Source organism: Oratosquilla oratoria, unplaced genomic scaffold (genome assembly GCF_046742065.1).
Source record: "Oratosquilla oratoria isolate Oo_2021 unplaced genomic scaffold, ASM4674206v1 SCAFFOLD45, whole genome shotgun sequence".
Lineage (NCBI taxonomy): Eukaryota > Metazoa > Arthropoda > Malacostraca > Stomatopoda > Squillidae > Oratosquilla > Oratosquilla oratoria.
Genome location: NW_027467710.1, coordinates 3,538,943 through 3,563,035, shown reverse-complemented (window position 1 = coordinate 3,563,035; position 24,093 = coordinate 3,538,943). Strand labels below are relative to the sequence as shown.

At 40.9% G+C, this 24,093-nt stretch overlaps 1 protein-coding gene across 1 annotated transcript in view; it reads right to left on the bottom strand.

The window, feature by feature from the left end:
- The window catches only part of LOC143023169 (kinetochore-associated protein 1-like), a 182,299-nt gene that overhangs the window by 29,952 nt on the left and 128,254 nt on the right, over nt 1-24,093 (bottom strand). The window contains exons 22-26 of the mRNA XM_076181690.1: nt 14,766-16,648; nt 13,018-13,166; nt 11,129-11,311; nt 6,074-6,248; nt 3,461-3,517 (exon numbers count right to left, since the gene is read on the bottom strand). Of these exons, the coding sequence (XP_076037805.1) occupies nt 3,461-3,517; nt 6,074-6,248; nt 11,129-11,311; nt 13,018-13,166; nt 14,766-16,648 (2,447 nt within the window). The remainder of the gene's footprint in view (nt 1-3,460; nt 3,518-6,073; nt 6,249-11,128; nt 11,312-13,017; nt 13,167-14,765; nt 16,649-24,093) is intronic.

The following is a 24,093-nucleotide window of genomic DNA, read 5'->3' as shown; positions in this document are numbered from 1 at the left end:
ATGATTCTCATTTTGATTTCTTGAAGTGTTTGCGCTGCTTAGCAAGAGCACGTTTATATAATCTTGCTCTGTGTTGAACCGCTATTTTTGTATTGTCGATAACATTTTCGGGTTATTTTTCTCAGCACTCCACAGGTTTTGTTCCACCATGGAACTGTAGGTCTACTGGGTTTCCCTTTATTTTTTGGAATAGCAATCTCAGCACTTTTTAAGATTGCTTCAGTAAGAAATTTATATGCTTCTATATGACTGTCAAAAGTTTCAAAATCTTGATCTAAAATTATATTATTTTTATATATATTCCAGTCTGCTTCCTGAACCTTCCATTTAGGGGGACATTCTGTTGGGGTATTTTTGACATACTTGAGATGTATGGGGAAGTGGTCACTTCCATTAAGATACTCATTGACAGACCATATAAAATCGAGATGGATGGAGGATGAACATATACTAGATCAATGGCACTGGTTGTATTATTGTGAGTGTTATGCTAAGTCATAGATCCATCATTATACAAGGTGATAGGATTATTGTCAATAAACTTATTATTGCTGCTCCACCATGGGCAATATCTCCTGGAGGAGGAGGCGAATGGTATATAGAGTAGTTTAATCCAGGATTATACGGGTTATTGCCTATCTTTGTCTCCTGTAAACAAATTATTGCTGGATTAAAATCATGTAGTATGATCTTTAGCTGTTCAGATCTGGCTCTTATTCCTTTGCAGTTCCACTGTAGGATATCTTTGAATTTGGAATAGGTTATTTTTTCCCTCTGACAGACATACTTCCCTTAGAGGGAGTAGTTTGTTAGGGGTTGAAGTTTTTCTGTAGTCGTTTTATCTTAGAAGGTTGAGATTCTTTCAGCCTTTCATGAGTACTTGATAGGGGAAGGTTCTCAAGAAGATTTTTCGGAGATGCATGGGAGTTGGTGGATTTCCCTTTGCAGTCTGGAGAGACATTTTTCGCATTTTCCATCTTGCCAGTAGTTTGGGGAAGCGGTATGGAAGTAGTATCTTCAGATGTAGTATTATCTGTTTCCATGAGTGAGTCAAATGTAATGGTGGTATCACAATCAGGGTTTGTTGTGTTCTTTTTGTTTTTTGCTCTCTTTTTGACGGGTGGTTCTAGGAACCAATCAGTCTTCAACCCTATCGGTTTGTTTATTTTTTTATTGTTATTATTTTAGATTTTGTTTCTAGTTTCAGATCCTTTTCTTTTTCATCAACTGATCTACTATTAGGTGGTATATTCTGAGTTTTTTGCTTAGCAGATAGGTTGCTGGTGGTTCGAGGGTTGTTTTGTGAGCTAGCCTTTTTAATTTTTGAATGGTTATTAGGATCAGGCAAAATATCATCATGATCCACACTCTTAATAGGGTTTGCTGTAGCACTAGTGTTAGGTATTGTAGTCTGGGTTATGGGAATTCCAGTTAAAACATCCTTGTGTGCGACAGTGTTACGATTTGTCAAGTTATTTTCTAATCTTATTTTCATTTTCTTTACTATGTCAGCATAGGTTGAGTTAGAGTTTCTATTGGCTCCCATTAGCTTCCGCTTTGTATTGCCGATACTGATGTGTTCAGAATTGGCTATTTCGAGGATGTCTTGTTCAAATTTAAAACGTGAGCATTCCTTAGATCTAGGGAAGTGATTACCAGAGCAATGGAGGCAGTATGGAACGTTTGTACAGGTACTGTCTTCTCTATGCTCTTCAGAACATTTGTCACATTTTTTTTTATTGTTACATTTTGAGATGATATGACCATATTCTAAGCAGTTGTAACATTGAGTTGGGCATTGCTTATATTTCTTGACTCCGAATCTTGAGTGTTTGATGACTATTACATCAGGGAGGACTGTGGTAGAGAAGGATAAGAGGATGGAGTTATTATTTCCTCTTAGCTTCTTTATTTCATGTACATTCTCGGGGCACATTTTAAAAATTATTTCTTCGGAGAAATCATATAGGTCTTCAGAGAAAATAATGCCCTTGCAGGTATTGAAGCTCTTATGGGGTGCTATTTGCTTTATGTTGCCATGGTTGGTGGGTCTTAAGTTTGATAGAACCTTGGCTTGGGTATCATTACCTGCTTCTATCAGGATACTCTTGCCATATTTCTTTAGGTTTTCATAAGGGACAGTACCTATTTTATTTTCAATACATTCCGAGGCTCTCAAGAAGTTCTCCCTGTCCTCTTTGTATGTTGCAACGTACCAGAGTATGGCAGGAGACTTTCTAGGGGGCATGCTTTGAACTGTTTCTTCTTCTTTTGGAATAAAGTCGTATTTCTCATTTTTCAAGTTGTCTAAATTAAATAGGTGAGCTTTGATCATGGAATCATTCACACGGTGGTTATTTAATCCGTTCAATGCTTCAAGTGCAGATTTATTTTCATCAAATACTATGTAGCAGTCATATGAACTATCATCATTTGAAAGTTTCAGTCTGATTCGTTCCACTCTTCCATAATTCTTGTTTAAGAGATAAACCTCTTCATAATCAAGAGTCAAGCAAATATTTGAGCAGAAAAGTACTCTGCTCTTTGGATTACCACCAGTAATTTTATCACCCTGGTGTCCCGGTGATTTCTGTTGAGTGTTCAGAAGAATGCTCCTTAGGTGAGCTGGAGTCATTATCAGAAGAGGCTGGGGTTGCAGGGAGTTGGTCCGGTTCCGAGTTCGAGCCAGGGTCGTTATTATTTGTGGGTTTGTCTTGACCGCAATGAGGGTGACCTTACTGGGGGCGGTTCCCCAGTCAGGTACAAACGAGGCAAGCTATTTTTAGGACACCTTTTCTAGCCCCCTCCCCATGTGGGGTGAGCAGAGTGGATCCTGAAGAGGGCTGCTCAGTCATGTGGGTAGCTACCAAATTGTGTTGTTGCCTCAATCCCAACACAAGAGCGACTTTTCTTGCCCACATCGCCTATGTGTAATTCGTGACTAGAGGCTCCCAGAGATCACCTTCTCCTGCCCCTGTCGTCACTAGCCATCGCCACAGGGCTTTCTTTAAAGTGATTATGAATGAGGGGCTGATGTGGTGAATGTCTGTGAAGCCGCTACTGAGAGGGGTGGCTGAAAATTAGGTCGGAGGGAGGGGACAGCAAGCGGAAGACAAGAGAGGAGTGGAAAAGGAAGTTTAAGAGGAAGCCCTGTGCGGGGAAACAAGAGCCCCGCCCGGGGATCGGGATTAGTCGCCTCTTACAACACGCAGCCGACGTGGCGGGGGCTATATTCTATACTACACCCCCTAGCCCCAGGGGGAGATGCATGAAAGGGAGTAGGTGGGGGATGCGAGAGTGATAAGATAAGAGGGAGGGAGGGGGGTAAATAGGAGTGGAGTACGTGGGAAAGGAATGGGTGGAAGTGGATTTTATGCCTTCATTTTTTGGCTACCTCCCTTGTAAGGGTATGTAAATGTGTAAAAAGACAACAGCTACAAGTCAACAAACTAAACCTTACCTTTACAAAGTTTGTCAACTGTGTCAAGACAGCTCCCCACAAAGATGGAATGGTCACCTAAAAAATAAAAAATAAATAAATGGAAAGGCCTTTTACTCTTTATTAAGGGGGTGGTAGTCAAAACATTCACCCCTCCCACACCCATTCATCAAAGACTGTTTATGGAAACATACACATATTCTGGTATTTCAAATTATCTTCTCCCCTTTACAAGGCAAGTGGCCTAGAAATACCAAAGAAAAAATATCAATATTACTTTGGTCTAAATCTTATATCATTTTTTTTACTACAGTACTATACTACTTCTATAAGCTAAATGATAAGCAGGCCCAAAGACAAGTACCTGCAAGCAATGGTCCTTCAAGATGGACATCAGAGAGAATCATCTCCCTGCTGTCTGTCTGCAAAGCTTGTCAACATCCTCACCTCCATCTGGAGGTGGAGCCCTGAGGGACTGACACTCCATCTCCAAATTGGGCCCAAGATCTTTTTTATCTATATACCAACAGGCTTCTCCCCTCTTACAAGGGGGACAGCAAACAACTGGTTTACCAACAGAGTGGTTAATGAATGGAATTGACTTAATAAATGACCATGTAGTAAGGGGTGAAACAGCTGGTTGTTTTAAGAGAAGATTGGTAACTTTATTTCACATCTGCTCTCCTCTTTGCTTCCTTTATCTTATGCTTAACTTCCCTTCTCTTTACTTTGTACCTCTCATACTATTCCCTCGTCCTAATTTGTAGCCAATCTGTGAATGCCTGCTTCTTCTCTTCTACACATTTCTTTGTTTCCTCATCCCACCACTCACTACTCTTCCTTCTATTTCTTCCTGCCCTCCTTGTTCCACACACCATCTTTGCACACCTTATGACTCCCTCCTTGAACCATCCCCATTCCTCCTCCACTCCTTGTTCTACTCTATACTTCACTCCCTCCCACTCCTCTCTCAGCTTCTTTTAATACTCGCTCCTTTTCTTTCTCATTTAAGCAGTTCACTCTAAATACTTCCCTACCTTCTGCCCTTTTCCTTTTTCTCCACCTATCACTCTCAATTTACCTTCCACCAGAAAATGATCAGATATTCCCCCACTCTCTCTCCCCTTAGAACATGTACATCCTTCTCTCCCTCATCCTCTCTTCCCTCCTGAGATCCTCCCAACTACACTCCCAAACTCAAACTTGCCCCTTCCTTTCAACTTAGTTTCACTCAATGTCAACACATTCATCTTTCTTTTCACAAACATACTGCCTATCTCTTCCCTTTTAATCTCATGTATACCACATCCACACACATTAAAAGACCCAACCCTTAGGGTACTGGTTGACAAGTTCCTCCCAGACCCTCATATGCCTTTCCTTTTATAGGAATGCCCCCCTTTGGGACTGTAGGAAGAAGGATGTCTAGTCCTATCCCCATCCCATTCTTGTCACCTTATACGACTCAAGTGGGAACACTTGGTGGCAGTATTCTTTCCCCCACCATAAGGTTTGGCAAAATGAGAAAGTGTATATTTAGAGAAATGGTATAGGGCAGTAACAAGAGTGTGGGGACAGTATAACGGAGACAGTCACAGTATAATAAAGTATCATCATTTCTCTATGAATAGAGATTTCCTCTACCACAGCCAAAATTATGTGTGGCTCTGATCCATAGGGGCACACCATATAGACCCTAAAGTATCAGCTGCATGCTACTTAGCAGCTTTTAACCCCACAATAACATGTAGTCAATACCCCAGATTGGGAAATTAATAACCACAGAAAATATGATCAAGCCAGTTCACTGAATATAGGAGTCACTTCACTACAACTACAAATTAAATATAATCAAGACCCCCAACCCTGATATCCTCATATACCCACTCGCACCTCATGATGCCTATGTAGGAGTTATCGGAAGGGGTTAATGACCTACAATGCCACTGTGGACATCCAAGTGCCCTTGGGATCTTGCATGGCTCTTTTCTGGAATAAATGCAGGAATACTGTTTGTGTATTATATATCAATGTGATCCCGTTTCTTAATCACTGGCTAGTCAAGAGCAACAGGTGGGAAGCAGTAATCATGTCACAATTTCTTTTGTTTAAAATATATATATATAAAGTAATGGGAAGGTGTTTCATTCAAAGATAGGTCTTCCAAAACCATCGCATACACACTTTCATTATTGTTCATTTCTATTTTGTATGAATACACAAGACAGAAAAGTGGAAAGAAAAAATGAGAAAAAATCTTACATTTAGTAATAGGAAGAAAGGATAACATTTCAAAAGTTTAACCACTTCCATACGGTGACGCCTACGTAGGCGTCATGAGGAGCAAGTGGGTAGGCGATGATGCCGACGTCGGCGTCTTGATTATATTTATTGTAGTCGTACCTACATAACCTCCATTCTCTCTAAACTGGCTTCATCATATTTTCTATGGTTATCAAAATTCACGGGTGAAAGAGAACGAACGATTGAGCACTGACTTTATCTTTTATAATGCAATTATTATGACGCAACATCGCACGTCGGGCAGCTAATGCTGCCAGACGTGCGAGGTGCCCCGGAGTGAAGAGGTTAAGAACAATGGGAATTGAGCAGAAACAAATCCTAAAATTGTACCTTAAAGTCATGACACAGATCAGTGAGAAGTATGAGGGCTTGCGGATGATGTTTGTGCGATCGCCACAGTCCTTGCACGAGGGCATTTTTGTCCATGTCGTCAAACTGGCCCATACTTATGGTGTAATTGAGCCCTTCAAGCCGACTCACATAAGTTACTGTCTGCAGCAGGGATCTAAAACAAATTTAAATATTCCATCATTTATACTTCCCTTCAATTCATAAGACCTTCTAATTTACTCATAGTTACTTCACTGACACCCCTACATATACCAAAGGCTTTTTTCCCCCCTTACAAAGGAGGTAGCCAAAACAAAGTCATAAAAACCACTCCCACCCACTCCATCCCCACATATTCCACTCCCATTCACCCCCCTCCCTCTTATCTTGGCTCCTCCTAGATGATGGGTCATCCCTACATCTTGCCCACAGCCCTGGGTCAGAAGCAGTGTTGCAAGACACGGCACATCCACAGCAAGGCTGCTCCATTAAATTGGTAACCCCCCTCTGTCCCCTCATGCAGACATAGAGAAGACAGGGAGAAATCCCTTTGGGCTGTGTCAATTTATTTTTTGCACATACTCCTCACCTCTCATCCCCACCACTTCCCCTCATGAATCACAGCATCATCCATACACAACCATTCTTCATTCACCCCTATCTTCTGTCTTCTCCTGTCCTTCCTACAGACATTCCCCACTTTCCCAATGCCCCTTTTATCCCATCCATCTCCTGGATGACGGGTCATCCCTGCACCTTGTCCACTGCCCTGGGTCAGAAGCAGTGTCGCAAGACACAGCACATCCACAGTAAGGCCACTTCATTAAATCAGCGACCCCCCCTCTCCATTCCCCCATGCGTAAAGGAGAAGACGGGGAGAAATCCCTTTGGGCTGTGTCAAATTTTGCTCACACATACTACCTCACCCCCCATTCCCCCACCCATTCCACCTCATGCATCACATCATCATCCATATACAACCATTCTCCATTCACCCGTCTTCTGTCCACTCCCGTCCTTCCTCAACAGACATTCCCCTCTTCCCCAAAGTCCCCTTCACCCCATCCATCCACCTCATCCTAGGACGTCCCTTCATGTTCATTCTCTCCACATCTGCCTTCCATACCTCTTTTACTAGTCTTTCTTCACTCACTACGAAAAAGATATAATAGACATATGCAGGGATCAACCTAAACTCTTTTACAGATATGTAAATGATAAATCTAAAGACAAACATGAAATAGTGAAACTGCATGAAGCAGATAAAGAATACATAGATGACATAGAAATGGCTGAAGTTATGATCAGACATTTCAGGTCTGTTTTTACAATTGAAAGCTCACAAATTTGGGAAGATGGACAACGAGAAGGATCCCCCAAAATGAAGGAAATAAAGGTAACACAGAGGGAAATAAGAGACCAAATAAAAAACCTAGATGTTAGGAAATCACATGGACCAAATGAAATTGCAAATTGGATATTGAAAGAGTGTATAGATGAACTAACGGACAAAGAAGGAAAGGTACCACAAGATTGGAAAAATGCAAACATCGTACCAATATATAAAGGAGGAAACAAAGAAAATCCTACAAACTTCAGACAAGTATCCCTTACAAGCACAGTAGTAAAAATATGCGAAAAGGTTATCAGGAACAAATGGATCAAACACTTGGAAGAGAACAAAATACTAAACACTAAACAATTTGGCTTTAGAAATGGAAGAATGTGTACCACAAACTTAACATGTTTTTATTTGAGATTAGTAGAGATAATACAGGAAAGAGAGGGCTGGGCAGATTGCTCCTTCTTGAACTTGCAGAAAGCTTTTGACAATGTACCACATAAAAACCTAAGAAAAACTGAAATACATACATATACCAAAGGCTCTTTCCCTCTTACACGGGGGGTAGCCAAAAAAGAAAAAGGCATAGAAACCACTCTCACCGATCCCATTTCTTATATATTCCACTCCCCTCCACCTTCCTCCCTCCCTCTTATCTTGGCACCTCCTGGATGACAGGTCATCCCTGCATCCTGTCTACTGCCCTGGGTCAGAAGCAGTGTCGCAAGACAAAATTTAAATAATAGGAATACAAGGTAAGCTACTGGAATGGATGAAAGATTTCTTGAGTGGGAGAAAAATGAGAGTGGTACTTCGAGACAAGAACTCGAACTGGGAAGATATGATAAGTGGTGTCACACAGGGCTCTGTGCTGGCTCCTTTAATGTTTGCCATATATATAAATGATATGGATGAACTTCTTTGCTGATGATGCCAAACTACTCAAAAGAAGAAGACTGCAGATCACTACAAGAAGACCTAGACAAAATATGGAAATGGAGTCAGAAGTGTGAAGTGAACTTCAACATTAAGAAATGTAGTATAATGGAATTTGGAAAAAGCAAAAATAGAATATCGGGTCAATACAAAATTGGTACCAAGGAAGTAAGAAAAAAAAAAAAAAAGTAGACTCAGAAAGGGACCTTGGAATAATTATCTCAAGTGACTTGACACCTGATAAACATGTCAACAAACTAGCTGGAGAGACTTTTAACTTCTTAAGATCAATGACCAATGTTTTTTGGGCTTTCATGGATCTGGAAAAGGCTTATGATAGGGTAGACAGAAAGGCACTGTGGGAGGTTATGCAGATTTATGGGATAGGAGGAAAGCTTTTGGGAGCTGTCAAGAGTTTTTATGAGAGTAGTAGAGCATGTGTTAGGATTAGAAATGGAGAGAGTGAGTGGTTTGAAGTAAAGGTGGGACTTCGTCAAGGATGTGTTATGTCGCCCTGGCTGTTCAACTTATACATGGATGGGGTGGTGCGAGAGGTGAATGCTAGGGTAGTGAGTCAGGGATTGGAGATGGTTAAAGAAAATGGAGAAAAGTGGGAGGTGAGCCAGCTGTTGTTTGCGGACGACACTGCGCTTGTGGCAGGGTCAGAGGAGGGATTGAGGAAGCTGGTGGCAGAGTTTGGGAGAGTATGTGATAGAAGAAAGCTAAAGATAAATGTGGGTAAAAGTAAGGTGATGAGATGTACAAGGGGTGAAAGTGGCAGTAGACTGGAAGTGAACATTAAGGGAGAGCGACTGGAGGAAGTGGATAGTTTTAGATACTTGGGTGCAAGTGTAGCAGGAAAAGGTGGAGTGAAGGTGGAGGTAGAATGTAGATTGAGAGAAGCGAGTAAATGCCTTGGTGGTTTAAAGAGTGTAATGAGGAATAGACATTTGGGAATGGATGCGAAGAGGAGACTGTATGAAGGAGTGATTGTGCCAACAGCACTGTATGGGGCAGAAACGTGGAACATAAGAGAAGAAGAGAGAAGGAGTTTGAATGTGTTTGAGATGAGGTGTCTGAGAAGTATGGTGGGGGTTACTAGGCTAGATAGAGTGAGAAATGAGGAGGTGAGGAGGAGAACAGGTGTGAAAAAGGATTTGGGAGATTGGGTTGATGAAAGAATATTAGGATGGTTTGGACACATGGAAAGAATGAGTGAAGAAAGACTAGTAAAAGAGGTATGGAAGGCAGATGTGGAGGGAGTGAACATGAGGGGACGTCCTAGGATGAGGTGGATGGATGGGGTGAAGGGGGCTTTGGGGAAGAGGGGAATGTCTGTTGAGGAAGGAAGGGAGAGGACGGAAGACAGAGGTGAGTGGAGAATGGTTGTATATGGATGATGTTGTGACTGCATGAGGAGGAAGGGGCGGGGAAGTGGGGGGTGGGGTAGTATGTGTGAGTAAATTTTGACGCAGCCCGAAGGGATTTCTCCCCGTCCTCGCCTTATATGCAAAGGGGGACGGAGAGGGGGGGTCGCCGATTAAATGAAGCGGCCTCGCTGTGGATGTACTGTGTCTTGCGACACTGCTTCTGACCCAGAGCGGTGGGCAGGGTGCAGGGATGACCCGTCATCCAGGAGGTGCTCAGATGAGAGGAAGGGTGGGAGGGGTGTGGAGTGTATTTAGGGATGAAATGGGTGGGAGTGTTTTTATGCCTTTCCCTTTTTGGCTACCTCCCTTGGAAGGGGGAAAAAGCCTTGGTATATGTATGTATGCAAGATCAATGAAAGAGGTTTTTGACTACATGGATGAAGAAATAGTAAAGAGAATACTAGTTAAACTGATAAGACCAAAATTGGAATAAGCAGTGTCTCTATGGACACCTAGTACAATAAAAAACAAAGAAACTAGAAAGAATTCAAAAAGCAACGACAAAGATGGCACAAACACTTTGCAATATTACATACGAACAAAGATTGGATAAACTACATTTACCAACCCTAGAACAAAGAAGAGAAAGAGGTGATTTGATAACTATTTACAGAATTATGAAAGGGATGGACATTCTTGATAGGGATGACCTGCTAAATGGGACAGAAGGAATACAAGAGGACATGAGAAGAAACTTATGAAAGACAGTTACAGAAGAGATCTGAAAAAGAATAACTTTCCATAAAGAGTAATAGATATCTGGAACAAACTGAAAGAGGAAACAGTGAGTGCTAAAACTATACATGACTTTAAGAAAAAACTGGATGTGGAAAGATACAACAGTGGGTCAATAGGAGCATAGCTCTTCTCATGCAAAATACAAATAGGTAAATACACACATAAACTCCCCCATTCCCCTCAGAGAATTATTGTTTTTTTTAATACATACATACATATACCAAGGCTTTTTCCCCCTTACAAGGGAGGTAGCCAAAAAGGAAAAGGCATAAAATCATTCCCACCCATTCCATCCCTGAATACACTCCACACCCCTCCACCCTCCCTCTTATTTTTTTTAATAATAATGATAATAATGCCTTATCAAACAGCAAGAGAAAATTAGAGCAAAAATGAGAAGGAATGGAAAAATAAGAAGACAGAAGAGGAAATTAGAAATAAAGAGAAAAATGAGAGAAAGAATGGGCAAGACTGGGAGCTAAAGAGAATGTGCAAGAGAGAGAATAAGAGTGAGCTTAAAAGAATGAAATAAGAAGAAAAATGAAGGAGCTCTAAGATAGAGAGAAGAGTATACAAAATGTAGAAAGAGAAAGAGAGAGAGAGTCTCACCTGATGGAGGCAATTGATTTGCCACTGTTTTCGAAGATGGTGTCTTCATCTGCGATGGCAAGTAGACACGTGAGTGCCCGCAGTCTGTGGCTGGCAGAGATACTGGAGTCCTCAGTGAGAGCACAGGTGAGCAAATAACTGACAGCCTCTTTCTTAGAGCAGCATCGGAGGAGATAAATAACCCTGTAACATAATTAAGATAAAACATAAACAAAACCTTATAACCTTATAAACCTTATAACAGTAGATCCAATAGTACGCTCATCTTGTTTCAGAAAATGACAAGAATGGACTGAATGAGAAATGTCGAGGTGAGGCAGAGAGAGGGGTGGAAAGAGCTGGCAGATACTGTTGTTGTTGTTGTTGTTGTCGTTCCCTAGACTGTCTGTCCGAGCAGCCCCGTCTCCCCAAGGAAGGCCACAGCCAAAACTGGGTTTTCCCACAAATCCTTTATAGAGTGTATGTTGTGTTGTTTGCGTGCATGATTGTGTATAATGCAGTCTTCCATTATGTGTTGTATGGTATGGGGTGAAGTGTTACATCCTGGGCAGCTGTTCACAACACGGTCGTCCAGCCTCTTCTGGTAGCTTAGAAGTGCTGGGTGGTGACCGCATCGCAGTCTGGCCAAGTGGACTCTGTCCTTTCGTGGGAGAGAGGATTCAGAAGGGTGGATATCAGGGGGTCTGGCATGCAGCAGTGTGTTGTCTTTCAGTGTGTTAATGGAGCAGTGAGTGATATGATTATGAATATGTTTCCGGAGGCTGGTATTTGGTGGTTGTGGAGGAAGAGAAGAGAGTATCTGTGCGTAATAAAGGTCTTTGGGTGTAGTTTTAATGTTTCTTGGTGTGTGTGGGTGTTCTGCTATGTAGTGTAGCGGGTGTGATGTGTTTGTGGTGGCTGCAGCAAGTGTTTGTGTGCCTCTCATGTCGAGGTGGTCCTTGACTTTGAGGACTTTTGTTTCATGGTGTAAATGGTCTGTAGGTGATGTATTTGTGCAGATACTGTAGATCAGAGTGCTGGAATGGTCTGGAAAAATGGAAAAGTCATTCAGGAAATATGAGCAAAAATAGTGTGGGAAGTAGTGGTAGACAGATGGAACTTGAGGGAAAGAGTATGAATGAGGTGGATGGATGGAGTGAAGGGGACACTGGATACAAGCAGAATGTCTGTCAAGCTAAGAAGAGTGCAAAAGATAGGAGTAAATGGAGAAAGGTTGTAATTGGATAAGGAAATAATGCAGCCTAAGGGATATTCTTTTTGCCTGCTCTGTAAATTTCTCAAGTGGAGTAACAATACGATGAAGCTGTGGGGGTAAACCAGTTCCAACTGTTGGGCCCTGCCATGGAGGAGGTGGTGTCTTACTGCAATATCTTTGATCTGAGCAGTTTGGCAGAGGATTGGGATGACCCTTAATCCAAGGGATGCTAAAATGGGAGGGACAACAAATGGATTTTGAATGGATTTTAGATGGGTGCAGATAGGATCTATGTTTTTACTTGGCCTGTGTATGTATGTACTACTCTTTATTTTGTTCAGCCATCATTACCTTTCCTAATATACATATAATGAAACTGATCACTGATTAACAATGTTTCTTTTCTTTATGAACTTTAGCAACCAAGAATACACCAGAAATGTTCAATGTGGACTAATAAAAAAATTTGGTTATAATCACTAACACTTCTGATGAAAACATTGCGTTGTTTACATTTCTACCCACAAAATTATTTTAATTTCAATCCCATCATATAAATAATGGATATTGGTTCATGTCTTGAGTTAAAAATTCATTATCTTTATTCAATACTTTTTCAAAGCTGGACAGCCTACTATATTGCAAAATGTACTACAAGAACTAAAACTTTCATGTGTTAAAAAGGATTACAAACCTTGAAAGGGATGAGTCTTCAGCTGAATCTCTAGATGAAGCACCTGGATCCAGCAACAACTGGAAGTTCGTAACAGTTTCTTCAGACATACTTGTGCAAGAATCGGCTGGGGGCAGCCATTTTTCTAACAAATCCAGTTGAATTGCTGTCTGAAATCAAAATAGAATGGAATTAAAGATATTTGAAGTGTATAAGAGGAAGAGTGTGAAGCAAACATTTGAGGGCCTGACACCAATAAATTGGACTGATTATTCATAATCAATTATATATTGTGATATGAAAAGGTATATTTGAGTTAACTAAGTCTTACAGTATCATATTTCATAATTTATTACAACTATGAAACTACAGTTTACAAGAACATGACAAAATCTGGCTGAATTTTACTGCAGTTCCTATGCTTTATTGCCACTGAATTGTCAAACAACAGAGCTACCTTCTGCATGTAATACAGGCATTCTGTATTTACAAGTAAGTTTCCATCTTGTTCAATTAACATGAGACAAACACCAATGTGTATTCTGCGTAGTTATACAGGCATAAAGCCTAAAGCAAATAATTACATAGCAAAGGCTTTTTCCCCCTTACATGGGAGGTAGCCAAAAACAAAGGCATAGAAACCACTCCCACCCATTCCATCCCCTATATATTCCACTCCCCTCTACCCTCTTCCCTCCCTCGTATCTTGGCACCTCCTAAAGAAAGTAGGAACAGAGGAGGATTGTGAATCATTACAGTTAGACCTAGACAAAATCTGGAAATGGACTCTTTCATCCACCCTATCTCCCAACACCCTTTCCACCCCTGTTCTCCTCCTCACCTCCTCATTTCTCACTCTATCTAGCCTAGTAACCCCCATCATACTTCTCAGACACCTCATCTCAAACACATTCAAACTCCTTCTCTCTTCCTCTCTTATGTTCCATGTTTCTGCTCCATACAGTGCTGTTGGCACAATCAGGTGGATGGATGGGGTGAAGGGAGCCTTGGGGAAGAGGGGAATGTCTGTTGAGGAAGGAGAGGAAGGACGGGAGAGGACAGAAGACAGGGGTGAATGGAGACTGGTTGTATATGGATGATGATGTGATGCATGAGGTGGAATGGGTGGGGGGATGGGGGGTGAGGTAGTATGTGTGAGCAAATTTTGACGCAGCCCGAAGGGATTTCTCCCCGTCTTCTCCTTTTATGCATGGGGGGATGGAGAGGGGGGGGTCGCCGATTTAATGAAGCGGCCTTGCTGTGGATGTGCTGTGTCTTGCGACACTGCTTCTGACCCAGGGCAGTGGACAAGGTGCAGGGATGACCCGTCATTCAGGAGGTGCTAAGATGAGAGGGAGGGTGGAGGGGCATGGGGGTGTATTCAGGGATGGAATGGGTGGGAATGATTTTATGCCTTTTCCTTTTTGGCTACCTCCCTTGTAAGGGGAAAAGCCTTGGTATATGTATATACATATAGGGTAGGCGAAACAAGGACATGAAATTCAGAGAAATGGTACAGGACAGCAACAAGGGGTTGGGGGACAGCATAATAAAAGTTTCATCATTTCTCTGTGAGCAGAGTCCTCCTCTATCACAGACAAAATGATGTGTGGCTCTGGTCTGTAGGGGCGCCCCATATAGACCGTAAAATATCAACTGCATGCTACTCTGCCACAACAACATGCAGCCAATACCCCAGACAGGGTATTAGACAACCTAAATCTGAAAGGATTTCATGTAGTAGATAAGGTATAGGATCAAATGCTTACCTGGTTTAGTCCCACAACTGAGCAGATTTCCGTGACACAGCTGTGAATATCTGGCATGCTCTGTGTGCTTAGACTTGCAAGTGAATCCAAACATGGGTGCTCATAAAGAGCAAGAACAAGATTTAATGGTATTTTGGTTAGACACAAGTATTTGTCCTCAGCAAAACCATATTTGTGCAAGGCATGTTCCAGCGCCAACTGTTGGTGCCGTGCAGCCATACGATTGTAGGCTTCCTCGCCTTTTTTAGTACCAGATATCTCTAGCCAATTCTTTGCCAATATTTTGCATTCCTTGGCTGCTGATACTCTATCAGCGCCCGGAGGCAGTTGGTTGACCACCCAGTTGGCACAGGCAGTAGCTAGTTCTTGGTGATTCATCTTGGTAACAGTTTCCTTTACCATCTTGAGGAGGTTTGTGTTACTGTTATATAGTTGCCAAGTCTGGACTTTTCCAGAACCACCTTTTGTATTTCCCCTCTTTGATTCCTCTTGTGCTAAGATACGAGTCATAGTGTTCTGTGTGGCAGTCAAACGCAGTTCATCTGTGTTCAGTTTGATGATGGTAGCAACATGAAGCCAAGTGTCAATACATGACAAGTCAAGTTCAGGTTCAATAATTTTCATCATACTTTTGGTTCTTTTAAACAATTCATGGAAAGGCAGACGATAGTGGGAGGTCACAGGCAAGCTTGACTTGTATGGGTTGGCCTTCATCCATTCATCAATCTCCATTTCTTGGGGTTTCTTCCTTCGAACATAAACTTTCAGAAACTGGAGGATGTTCAAACCACGTTTGGTCATTTCATTACCTTGGGGATCTTCTTCAAGTTCGTCAATTTCATAAAGAACAAGTTCTATTAATTCATAATTATAGGAATCCAAAGTCTCTAACTGTGCTCTGAGAAATTCATAGAGCCTTCCTTTTTCGTCAATGTAGTTCATGATGGCTTTACATTTAGCTATTAGACCCTGAGGGGGTTCTTTAATGAGTCCATCTTCATTAACCTGAGGTTCCCATGACTTCATAACTGTTTCTAGGTAAAGCAAATAAGTACTGGTGACTTCCTTCTCAAAATCTGTACAGAAATCATTCAATATAGTGAAGTCACACTTAGGTGATGCCACAAGTGATGACAAGACTTGAACCAGAGCCACGGTATCTCCTCTAAAGGCTTCTTTGAAAGATACATCAATTTCTGCCAAGCGCTTGCCCCAAGAGGCTCTCTTCTGTAAGATTTTAAATTGAAGTGTGATGTCATTCAAATTATACACTCTGGAGTATTCTAACCCAACTTGTGCCAAACTATGCAAACGGTGATAGTCATACCCAAATCGTTTGATAACTTCATGCATTGTCTTTAGTGCTTCACTCTTGGTCAGCAAGGAAAGTAGAGAACATGACATAGCTAGGTCAGGTTGTTTTGTGCTAAGAGCACGCAAGAGGATTGTAAGAATGAGGTGCATCCCAGGACGGTAGCTGACGCCGAATTCTCTGAATTTTCTATGGGCCATGAGCAGAGACAGCTCAAGACTTCCTAGATCCTGACTACGCTCTTGAAGATGACCTATCAGCTCAAGGCTAATGTTGGACATATCATCCTCTTCCTCATGAGAAGCTAATGCCTCTTGATTGTACTTCTGGAAATATGGGAGATTGCTCAGCAACCCTCGTTTCTTCATGGTTTCTTCCAATGCTTTGATGATCGCTGTGGTGACAATCTTCTCTTCAATTGGCATGCTTACATCCTGGAAAAGAGGACTCAATTTCCATTTTTCAAGTGGGTCATGGGTGTTGGACTGGTAACCTTTGAGGAAACACTTCAAGTACAGAGTTTGGCCGATGTTACACCACAAGCCCAGCTCCAATAAGCCAGGTAACACACCTGAAATAAAGTTGGAAAATTATGAGTGCAACTGAGTTTTTAGTACATACATACATATACCAAAGGCTTTCTTCCCCCTTATAAGGGAAGTAGCAAAAAAAAAAAAAAAAAAAATACACTATTCCCACCCATTCCATCCCCATCACACTTCACTCCCCTCCACCCTCTTCCCTCCCTCTTATCTTGGCACCTCCTGGATGACGGGTCATCCCTGCATCTCGTCCACTGCCCTGGGTCAAAAGCAGTGTTGCAAGACACAGCACATCCACAGCAAGGCCACTTCATTAAATCGGCTACCCCCCATGCAGAAAAGGAGAAGATGGGGAGAAATCCTTTTGGGCTACACCAAATTATTTCTCATACATACTCCCTCATCCCCCATCCTCCGCCCGTTCCACCTCATGCATCACATCATCCATAGACACTCTCCATTCACCTGTCTTCTGTCCTCTCCCATCCTTCCTCAACAGACATTCCCCTCTTACCCCATCCATCCAAGGTCAAGCCCTCATGTTCACTCCTTCACTCATTCTTTCCATGTGTCAAAACTATCCCAATATTCTTTCATCCACCCTATCTCCCAACTCCTTATCCACTCCCATTCTCCTCACCTCCTCATTTCTCACTATCTAGCCTAGTAACCCCCATCATACTTCTCAGACACCTCATGTCAAACACACAAAATGGGATGATAGAAATACAAGAGGACACGGAAAGAAAATAAAAAAAAGACAGCTATAGAAGAGATCTGAAAAAGAACAGCTTTCCTCACAGAGTAATAGACAGTTGGAACAAGTTAGATGAGAAAGTGGTGTGTGCAAAAACAATACATGAATTTAAAAATAGTTTAGATAAAATGAGATATGAAGACGGGACACCACGAGCATAGCTCCCCTTCCCGTAAAATACAACTAGGTAAATACATTCAAACTCCTTCTCTCTTCCTCTCTTATGTTCCATGTTTCTGCCCCCATACAGTGCTGACAGCTTAATCACTCCTTCATACAATCTCCTCTTAGCACCTATTTCCAAATATCTACTTCTCATTACACTTTTTAATCCACCAAGGCATTTACTCACTTCTCTCAATCTACATTCTATCTCTGCCTCCATTCCTCCCTTTCCTGCCACATTCACAACTAAATATCTAAAAATATCCTTCCTCCAGTCTCTCCCTTAATACTCACTTCCAGTCTGCTGCCACTTTCTCCCCTTGTACATTTCATCACCTTACTTTTAACCACATTTATCTTCAACTTCCTTATTTCACACCCCTTCCCAAACTCTGTCATTAACTTCCTCAGTTCCTCCTCTGATCCTGCTACAAGCACATTGTTGTCCGCAAACAACAGCTGGCTTAACTCCCAATTTTCTCCATTTTCTTTAACCATCTCCAATCCCTCACCCACTACCCTTGCATTCACTTCTTGCACCAACCCATCCATGTATAAAATGAACAGCCAGGGTGACATAAAACATCCCTGACGAAGTCCCACCTTTACCTCAAACCACTCACTCTCTCTGTTTTTAATCCTGACACATGCTCTATTACTCTTGTAAAAACTCTTGACAGCTCCTAAAAGCTTTCCTCTTATCCCATATATCTGCAGTACCTCCCAGTGCCTTCCTGTCTACCCTGTCATAAGCTTTTTATAATCCATAAAAGCCCAAAAATCATCCTTCCCTTTCCTAAAGCTTTCTCACATATCTGTCTTACCACAAAAAACTGATCTACACAACCCCTACCTGTCCTAAAACCACACTGTTCCTCACCAATTACTACCTCTGTTCCTCTTCTAATCCTTTCAATCAAGATCCTTCCATAAGCCTTCTCAACTACACTTAACAAGCTAATCCCTCTGAAACTACTACACTCACACTTGTCCCCTTTTCCCTTATAAAGTGGAACTATACAGGCACACCTCCAGTCGTCTGCCACTCTACCCTCTCTTAACCACTTCCATACGGTGACGCCTACGTAGGCGGCATGAAGAGCAAGTGGGTACTCGATGATGCCGACGTCGGCACCTCAATTATATTTATTGTAGTCGTACCTACGTAACCTCCATTCTCTCTAAACGGGCTTCATCATGTTTTCTATGGTTATCAAAATACACGGGTGAAAGAACGAACGATTGAGCACTGACTTTATTTTTTATAATGCGATTATTATGATGCATCATCGCACATTGGGCAGCTAATGCTGCCAGATGTGCGATGTGCCCCGGAGTGAAGAGGTTAAACAAACATTGAATAACCTCACCAGCCAGTCCATCATCACTATACCTCCTTTTTTCAGACATTATGCATGGCATCCATCCAGACCAGGTGCTCTCATCATCTTAAAAACTATCATCACTTCATCTTTTCTTATTTCTTCTCCATTTTCCTCACTCATCACTCATTTTTTTAGTGCTTCCCACTGCAACTACCTTTCCCTCCCTATCCTCCTTCACATTTAGCAACTCCCTAAAATACTCTGCCCATCTTCCTCTTCCATTATCATCTCTCCATCTGCACCTTTTACCTTTTCTTCTCTATTAAATTTGCCTCCTCTTCCTCTCTTAATTTCCTTCCAAAACATCTTTTTATTACCTTCAAAATGTTCTGTCGATGCCTTACCCCATTCCATGTCTGCTCTCCTCTTTGCCTCCTTTATCTTATGCTTTCCTCCCATCCTCTTTGTTCCACACACCATCTTTGCACAACTTGTGAATCTCCCCCTTTGAACAATCACCACTCCTCCACTTCTAATTCTACTCTATCTCCCTGTGGGGCTACAGGGAGAAGGATGCCTAGTCCTAAACCCCGCCCCATTTTTAGTACTTACAGAGTACTTACTGAAAATTTTTGCTTTCTGTATTTTCAAACGATTCTAAGCACAAAGAAGTGAAAGGGGCAATAATGTACTCCAGTAGATGGCTATGATATTCCCTGTACATATTCAGAAAAATTTTGCATCTGTGTGCCCTCTGCTTACTCCACTACATAGCCAATATTCATGAATAAAGAAGTGATTTTTAGTCTTGATTAATAATAATAAATAAAATAAAACATAAATACATACATATACCAAGGCTTTTTCCCCCTTACAAGGGAGGTAGTCAAAAGGAAAAGGCATAAAATCATTCCCACACATTCCATCCCTGAATACACTCCACACCCCTCCACCCTCCCTCTTATCTTAGCACCAAAGTTCGTGAAAATATAAAAAAACAAACATGATGAAAATTAAAAACCAAAAAAATACTATTTTACGAAATAGTCAAAGAACAAATTAACGAAAGTACAAAGGACACTGTGATGTATAAAAAAAAGGGGGTAAAAGACACAACAGACAGAAAAAAATGTATTGTAATTTAGGGTATATATATATATATATATATATATATATATAAAACATGGACTAATCAGGTTCCAAAGGGAAAAAGAGAAGAATATAAAAAGGGAGATGCTAAAAGAAATACATGAGGAAGGACAATAATTTGAAAAGGAAATAGAAGAAATATACAGAATGGAAAAATATTCTAAAGGGAAGAATAGACCTCTCAAAGTAAAGCTAAATTCGCAGAGGATAGTGGAAGAAATATTAGCTACAAAAAATTATGGATAAAAAAGGAAATGAATGATGAGGAAAAACAGAAAGAAAAAACACTTAAGGAGGAAGCTATGGAAAAAATGAAAAAAGAACAAAGAAGGAAAGTTTTTTTTTTTTTTTAGAGTAATGGACTTGAGACTGAAGAAATGGTACATAAGGGAAAAGGAAATACAGGAGCAAGAAGGAAAGGCAGAAAAGGAGAAAAAAAAAAAAAAAAAAAAAAAAAAAAAAAAAATTAGAGGTAACATATACCAACATAGATTTATATCAAGAATAGATGACCTAAATGATTATCTAGAACGAATAAAAACAGATATAATGGGGGTTGTGGAGACAAAATTGAAAGGATCATTACCACCAAATAGTAGAGGCTAAGGCTTATACAATTGTTGGATCAGAAACAGAAACAAAGCAGGTGCAGGACTCTTGTTACTAAGAAAAACCTATATGTGACAAAAATCACAGGAGAGAATAATGTGGAGATGATTATGATAAGAGTTGTGGATAGGGATATGAAAAATAGAAAATATGCAGTGATTTATGTCCTGCCTAAAACTCACACATGGGATGAAAATGAACACTCCAAAATGGTAGAAGACACAAGACAAATACGAAATGAAACACTAAAGAAGGAAATCTGGTAATTATGGGTGATTTTAACTTGAAAGAAACATGTTGGGAAGAAATGACTGTGAAAGGTGGAGAAGATAATTGGGGAACATATTACTGGAAATGACCAATGATTACACAATGACACAATGGACTAAGGAAAATACCAGATATAGAAATAACAATGAACTGTCGGTGTTGGATTTGATAATCACATCAGAACCCGAAACTGTGGATAAAATCGAATACAAGACGTCAATTGAAAAAAGTGATCATATACTACTGGAACTAGAATTAAATGAAGAAACAACAATAGAAATAAATGAAAAACAGAAAAGGAAGACAGATGTATAACAAAACAGATTTTAAGAAATTTACAAAATTCTTTCAAGAATCAAATGGGAAAATTTGATAATGAAGAAACAAAGGTGGAAGAGAAGTGGGCAATTTGGAAGGAAATCTATAATGAAGGAGTGGACAAGTATGTAACTAAATAAAAACAGGAAAGGGTATACATAAAATGCTGGTACAATAAAAAGTGCAGTGAGGCAAAAGACAAAAGAGATAAAGCCTGGAAAAGATGGAAAAAAGAAAAAAATTGATAAATGGAAAATATACACCAAACTAAGAAATGAATATGTAAAAATACATAGGGAAGAAAAAAGAAACTATGAAAAGGACATAATAGACAAATGTAAAGATCAACCCAAATTATTTTATAGATATGTAAATGGCAAACTAAAAAACAAACAGGAAATACTTAAATTACGTCAAGGTAATAGAGAATACACAGAGGATATAGAAATGGCAGATATTATGAACAAACATTTCAAATCTGTGTTCACCAAAGAAAAAGGAAACCAACAAAATTGTGACCAAAGAAATGAAGTAAGATCTCCCTCAATGAAGGAATTAAATGTCACTCAGAATGAAATAAGGAATCAAATACTAAAGCTTGACATTAACAAGTCACATGGACCAGATGAAGTTGCAAACTGGATACTGAAGGAATGTATAGATGAATAGGAAAAATATACAAAACAGTTGAATGCTCACTCAAAGAAGGAAAATTACCGGACGACTGGAAAAATGACAATATAGTGCCAATATATAAGTGGGGAAATAAGGACGACCCAACAAATTATAGACCGGTGTCCCTAACAAGTACAATAGTTAAAATTTGTGAGAGTCATCAAAAATAGATGGACAAAATATCTGGAGGGGAATAATATATTGAACTCAAGGCAATTTGGATTCAGACAGGGAAGATCATGTACCACTGATCTGATCTGTTTCTATTCAAGATTGACAGATACATTGCAAGAAAGGGATGGTTGGGCAGACTATGCCTCCCTGGACTTACAAAAAATATTTATAAAGTTACCACACAGAAAATTACTAAATAAACTGGAAACAATAGGAAGCATACATGGAAAACAATTGAATTGGATGGAGGAAACCTACATAGAAGAAAAATGAGAGTGGTGCTCAGAGACAAATATTCAAAGTGGGAAGAAATGAGTAGTGGGGTCCCACAGGGGTCAGTGCTAGCTCCGATAATGTTTGCTATATATGTAAATGACATGGATGAAAGTATTGAATGTTACATGAACTTCTTTGCGGATGACACAAAGTTATTAAACAAGTTCTGAAAAAGACTGAGTCATTACAGAGTGATCTGAACAAGGTCTCAGAATGGAGAAAGAAATGGGAAGTAGAATTTAACATCAAGAAATACAGTATAATTGAATTTGGGAAAAGCAAGAACAGAATATCAGGACAGTATAAAATTGATAGCGGTAGGTAGGGGACAGGTAGGGATTGTGTAGATCAGATTTTTGTGGTAAGAGATATGTGAGAAAGCTATAGGAAAAGGTAAGGATGTTTTTTGGGCTTTTATGGATCTGGAAAAGTCTTACAACAGGGTAGACAGGAAGGCACTGTGGGAGGAACATACATACATACATATACCAAGGCTTTTTCCCCCTTACAAGGGGGGTAGCCAAAAAGAAAAAGGCATAAAATCATTCCCACCCATTCCATCCCTGAATACACTCCACACCCCTCCACCCTCCCTCTTATCTTAGCACCTCCTGAATGACGGGTCATCCCTGCACCTTGTCCACTGCCCTGCTGTGGGAGTTACTGCAGATATATGGGATAGGAGGAAAGCTGTTAAGGGCAGTCAAGAGTTTTTACGAGAGTAGTAGAGCTTGTTTTAGGATTAAAAATGGAGAGAGTGAATGGCTAGAGGTAAAGGTGGGACTTCGTCAGGGATGTGTTATGTCACCCTGTCTGTTCAATTTTACATGGATGGGGTGGTGCGAGCGGTGAATGCAAGGGTAGTGGGTCAGGGGTTGGAGATGGTTAAAGAAAATGGAGAAAAGTGGGAGGTGAGCCAGTTGTTTGCTGATGACACTGCTTGTAGCAGGATCAGAGGAGGGATTGAGGAAGTTAGTGACAGAGTTTGAGAAGGTGTGTGAAAGAAGGAAGCTGAAGATAAATGTGGGTAAAAGTAAGGTGATGAGATGTACAAGGGGAGAGAGTGACAGCAGGCTGGAAGTGAGCATTAAGGGTGAAAGACTGGAGGAAGTGGATAGTTGTAGATACTTGGGTGAGAATGTGGCAGGAAAGGGAGGAGTGGGGGTGGAGGTAGAATGTAGATTGAGAGAAGCGAGTTAATGCCTTGGAGGATTGAAAAGTGTAATGAGAAATAGACATCAGGGAATGGATGCTAAGAGGAGGTTATATGAAGGAGTGCTTGTGCCAACAGCATTGTATGGGGCAGAAACATGGAACATGAGAGAGGAAGAGAGGCGTTTAAATGTGTTTTAGATGAAATGTCTGAGAAGTATGATAGGGGTTACTAGGCTGGATAGAGTGAGAAATGAGGTGAGGAGGAGGAGAACAGGGGTGGAATGGGAACTGAGAGATAGGGTTGATGAAAGAGTATTAGGATGGTTTGGACACATGGAAAGAATGAGTGAAGAAAGATTAGTAAAAGAAGTGTGGAAGGCAGAGGTGGAAGGAGTGAATATGAGGGGGCGTCCTAGGATGAGATGGATGGACGGGGTGAAAGGGGCATTACAAAAGAGAGGAATGTCTGTTGAGGAAGGACAGGAGAGGACAGAAGATAGGCGTGAATGGATAGGGGTTGTGTATAGATGATGCTGTGATGCATGAGGGGGAGTGGGTGGGGGATGGGGGATGGGGGATGAGGAAGTATGTACGAGGAAAA